Here is a 5,766-nt window from a genome sequence, read left to right on the forward strand (position 1 = left end):
TGTAGATGTTGTTCATGTGATTCTTGCTGTTGCCTTTGGTATTCCTTGATCTTGCAGTTTTTTTTCGAGATTTGTTGCGATTATTCCTATCTATTAGAGTGGTGGTGGAATAGTAGTAGCAGTTAGTTCTAGAACTTCTAGTACAATGTGGTGAGGAAGAGGGATGAGTACAACAACACATCATGCTTTGGGGCTGCTTTTCTGCACAGGGGACAGGACCGCTCTGTATTAAGGACAGAATGAACGGGGCCATGTGTTGGCAAGAGCGTTGAAGATGAGTCGTGGCTGGGTCCAACGTAACAATGACCTGAAGCACACAGCCAGGAGAACCAAGGAGTGGCTCTGTAAGAAGCATATGGAGGTTCTGGAGGGCCCTCGCCAGTCTCCAGACCTAAAGACAACTCCGTGTTGCTCCGTGTTGAGGAGTGGAGTTTTTTTAGAACTAGATTTAGATGTTGCTGACAATGGAAATGCAACTATGTCAGAACCCTCCATAATCCCTAAGTGGGAGAACTTGGAGAATTGCAGGGTGTTCATATACTCACTTTCCTCACTGCTACATTATTATTACTTATTTGTCACTGTTTGCGTGTGCGCTCTGGTCTGCTTCCTGGAGCGCCGCTCGATGGCGGTTGACCAGCAGCTGCAGTTTGATTTTGTCGGTGAAGAAAATGCGTCGCCAGCCGATGTGGCGCGCCAGAGCCCCCACCTCGTCCGGCAGCGTGCTACAGCGCTGCCTCACCGCATTCTCCCAGAACTCCTGCGACTGACACAGCTGAAAAACACACCCAAAACATCCATACAAAAGAGAGATCAACTCAAATGATGAGATGAGTCAGGATTTTTCAGGTAATATTCCCCGTCACCTTACTTTCCAAATTGTTCTGTTTCTTAAGGCGGTGTTTTCCTTATTCGACTCCTTCACACTTATTGTATGAGAGTAATATTCCACAATGAGAATTAGTTAATGTAGCAAATGTTGTCAATGCCTCCGTGCCTTATTCTTTATATTTGGCAGTGGTGATTGTTTTGCTTTCTTATTGTCCTCTTAAGTTGAGGACAATATAAATGATAAATGATAAATTAAATCTATGCAATCTATGCACAAAACCTTTAACTCAAATAACAACGGTTAGAGTGGGAAATGAGGGCTCATCAGAAGTGTTATAAAAACATGATTAAATGTGCTTAAAGAGCTCAAATCTACAGTTTCGCCATTTCAAAGAAAATACTTATTTATAAAAAAGTTGCCAACATTGCAGTCGGTTAGTAAAAGAATGATCAGAATGAGTCTAGTGAAGGTGTTGGACTTTAAAAATACTGAGGAGAACTTCTGGATTACCACCTGATGACATAAAGAGGTGTGTTGAGCGTTTTGAGAAGGATACAGCCTGACTTATACTCAAACATGTTAACATTGTAAGCTTTTGACTGAAACAGACTTATTTAGACAATGAATATTACTGTAACAGTATGTATAACACACACACACATACTCCATGATTATCTTTTAGTCTATGGTTTATGACATTCTGTGATGTTGTTGGCAGACCAGTTTTGCAAAAATGCTATTTCTAGTTTACTTGTAGAATATAGCCAAACATATAGCTTGATTTTAGTCCTTTTAGTTCTTTGAGTCTTTTTACACACTAACATTCAAAATAATATTGATCCGGTACATTATTAGAAGTAAAAAGAAGTGAAGTAAAATCATATCTGGAGAAAGTCAGAAGGAGTAGAACTGGACAGACGTACCACGCCTATTGAAATGTTGTCAAATTGAGTCAGAAATACATGTTTCACAGGCCCAGGAGCTTAATTGTTCTCTTTATTCAGACGACCTTAAGTGCCCAGAAAGGTGATTCATAAATAAAATTTATTATTATATTAATATTAACCAGAGGGTGGACAAAAGGGAACACATTTGCTAAAAAATCAGGCGTCCCCATAATGCACAGACTCTGGTGTTTCCAATTAAAATGACAAATCATCTCTGAAGGTCATTTGCAAATATTTGGATCATTTAATATTGTCAACATTAAGCTCACTGTGGACTTACTCACAAACTAAACTTTTACTCAAGTACTGCAAAATGAATATTACTGGAGTAGAGGTGGATTATAGTGTCTAAAAAGTACCTGGGCCTCACCTTCCAGAAGCGGCGGGACGTGTGCATGAGCTGCCCCACATCCTCCAGCTCCAGGAGGCTCAGGATGCGCAGGAGCAGAGCGTCGGGCAGGAGCTCCAGGAAGTTCATTTGGCCTTGGCACAAACGTTTGACGTGGTCCAAAACCTCAGGTCCGAACACTGTGGCGATGTCAGCTGGAAATGACAACGATCTGGCTTATTTGGTTTGGCAAAAGAAAACTCAGAACAAAAATAAATCATATTAAACTTTGTCTGTGCTTTTAAGTCTTGTTCTGTTTGAATCTTTCTTATATATACAAATGAATCATTCATCTTTTATGATTGTGTGTGCTGCACTGTCCACTTCGGCCCAGGTCACTCTTGAAAAAGAGGTCTTGACTCAATAGTTTTTTTTGTTTATTTGCTTGAATAAATAAATACATGTTCAATAAATCTGGCAAGTAAAATACATAAAAATGAAAAGGGTTAGGTCTCAAGTCATTGTATGTGAACAATTGAGATACAGGAAAAGTGTTTATCATGAATAATTGTCAAGATTGTTCCACGATTGGGTCACAATAACTAAAAAGTTATAATAGAACATTTTAGAAGATGTTTTTTAAATGCAAAATGCTGATTTTATCTGGCAGTTTATGTCAAATTAACGTTATTATTCTGAAAGTTTGCTTTGTTGCTTGTTTTAAAATTAAAGCATTAATTAAATGAAGTTTTTTTTCTTCACAATAATCATTAAAAGTCGATTTTTTCACCCATATTTTTAATGTAATTTCCACAGTCAAGAGGTTTTAGGTTTTGCCCTCACACAATTACACTTAACTTATGTACCTTTGTGTTTAGTGAATAAATCTATTCTAAAATGTCTCGTCTCATTCTAACTTTACCCTGGAGCCTGGCGTCTTCTAACATCTCCATGTGGGACTCCTTGAGCTCTCCAGGCCTCGTGTTCCTGTCCGATGTCCTGAGAGAGATCTTCCACCATCTCCAGATCACCTGCAAGTGTCAGCGCAAAGCCTTCATTTTCATGTTTCAGCACAAATACTAATATATATATATATATATATATATATATATATATATATTCTGTAAATTGTTTTGATTTGATTGATTTAATGTTATTCAGTTAACCTAAAAAAATAGGATTTTGGTTTCATCAAATATTAGAATAAACAAATCTTAAAACCAGGGTCTTTATCTATTTATTTATTTATTTATCTAGTTATTTATTGGATCGCCATTAGCCTTTACATAAGTAAAGACTATTCTATACATGTAGGTTATGCCAGTGGTTTTCATTTGTCACTTTTCAAAGCTCATTTGAGATCCCAGTTTGTCCAGTTACAGCATGTTCACTTCCTCTGCTGTTTGTAACGTCACGTCGCGTTACAACGACACTTACCTCAGACTGACTTATGCCTAAGTAATAAACACTTATCTCAGACTGACTTATGCCTAAGTAATAAACACTTACCTCAGACTGACTTATGCCTAAGTAATAAACACTTACCTCAGACTGACTTATGCCTAAGTAATAAACACTTACCTCAGACTGACTTATGCCTAAGTAATAAACACTTATCTCAGACTGACTTATGCCTAAGTAATAAACACTTATCTCAGACTGACTTATGCCTAAGTAATAAACACTTACCTCAGACTGACTTATGCCTAAGTAATAAACACTTATCTCAGACTGACTTATGCCTAAGTAATAAACACTTATCTCAGACTGACTTATGCCTAAGTAATAAACACTTATCTCAGACTGACTTATGCCTAAGTAATAAACACTTATCTCAGACTGACTTATGCCTAAGTAATAAACACTTATCTCAGACTGACTTATGCCTAAGTAATAAACACTTACCTCAGACTGACTTATGCCTAAGTAATAAACACTTACCTCAGACTGACTTATGCCTAAGTAATAAACACTTATCTCAGACTGACTTATGCCTAAGTAATAAACACTTACCTCAGACTGAGTTATGCCTAAGTAATAAACACTTACCTCAGACTGATTATGCCTAAGTAATAAACACTTATCTCAGACTGACTTATGCCTAAGTAATAAACACTTATCTCAGACTGACTTATGCCTAAGTAATAAACACTTACCTCAGACTGACTTATGCCTAAGTAATAAACACTTATCTCAGACTGAGTTATGCCTAAGTAATAAACACTTACCTCAGACTGACTTATGCCTAAGTAATAAACACTTACCTCAGACTGACTTATGCCTAAGTAATAAACACTTACCTCAGACTGACTTATGCCTAAGTAATAAACACTTACCTCAGACTGATTATGCCTAAGTAATAAACACTTACCTCAGACTGACTTATGCCTAAGTAATAAACACTTATCTCAGACTGAGTTATGCCTAAGTAATAAACACTTATCTCAGACTGACTTATGCCTAAGTAATAAACACTTATCTCAGACTGACTTATGCCTAAGTAATAAACACTTACCTCAGACTGATTATGCCTAAGTAATAAACACTTACCTCAGACTGACTTATGCCTAAGTAATAAACACTTACCTCAGACTGACTTATGCCTAAGTAATAAACACTTATCTCAGACTGACTTATGCCTAAGTAATAAACACTTACCTCAGACTGACTTATGCCTAAGTAATAAACACTTACCTCAGACTGATTATGCCTAAGTAATAAACACTTACCTCAGACTGACTTATGCCTAAGTAATAAACACTTACCTCAGACTGACTTATGCCTAAGTAATAAACACTTATCTCAGACTGACTTATGCCTAAGTAATAAACACTTACCTCAGACTGATTATGCCTAAGTAATAAACACTTACCTCAGACTGACTTATGCCTAAGTAATAAACACTTACCTCAGACTGAGTTATGCCTAAGTAATAAACACTTACCTCAGACTGACTTATGCCTAAGTAATAAACACTTACCTCAGACTGAGTTATGCCTAAGTAATAAACACTTACCTCAGACTGACTTATGCCTAAGTAATAAACACTTACCTCAGACTGACTTATGCCTAAGTAATAAACACTTACCTCAGACTGACTTATGCCTAAGTAATAAACACTTACCTCAGACTGACTTATGCCTAAGTAATAAACACTTACCTCAGACTGACTTATGCCTAAGTAATAAACACTTACCTCAGACTGAGTTATGCCTAAGTAATAAAATGACTTGTTTGGTGCTGGAGCGATTCCAGATATTTCAAACAGTGGGTCTGTCAGAAGCGACGCCATGTTGTTTGGTCGTCACCGTGACAACGCAGATCTAATTCAGACAGACTTTAGAAGATTTTAGAAGTACTATTTATAAAAGTTTCAAATAAAAGCCCAAACGCAGAGCGCCCCCCACAGCCTCACGATACTTCTATTACTATATTATTATATTAAAGCAGATATGATCACGCACCGCCTCAGGAGCGGCGTATTTTCCGGAGCATTTACAAAATAAAGCGTGCGCCGTAAACCTGGGCCGTCATTCACGCGTGAATTGTCACTGCGGGTCACGAGGCTTTCTGCAGCTCATGGGGTCAAAGCGGAAAGGAATCGAATATTCGCAGATGCTTTATATCGTGACAGAAGTATAAGCGCTCTAAATGAAGTC

The 5,766-nt window shown here is 37.5% G+C and overlaps 1 protein-coding gene across 1 annotated transcript; it reads right to left on the reverse strand.

The window, feature by feature from the left end:
* Positions 1-571: 571 nt before the first annotated feature.
* Positions 572-5,442, reverse strand: fbxo36b (F-box protein 36b). The gene is made up of 4 exons (XM_072440496.1): positions 5,304-5,442; positions 3,030-3,138; positions 2,150-2,322; positions 572-775 (listed from the first exon to the last, which is right to left on the reverse strand). Exons 1-4 carry the CDS (start codon positions 5,397-5,399, stop codon positions 572-574), a joined length of 582 nt encoding a protein of 193 aa, XP_072296597.1. The 5' UTR covers positions 5,400-5,442.
* Positions 5,443-5,766: the final 324 nt, after the last annotated feature.

This window comes from Eucyclogobius newberryi, unplaced genomic scaffold (genome assembly GCF_026437365.1).
Source record: "Eucyclogobius newberryi isolate DKJ021-1_F unplaced genomic scaffold, fEucNew1.0.hap1 SCAF_12, whole genome shotgun sequence".
NCBI lineage: Eukaryota > Metazoa > Chordata > Actinopteri > Gobiiformes > Gobiidae > Eucyclogobius > Eucyclogobius newberryi.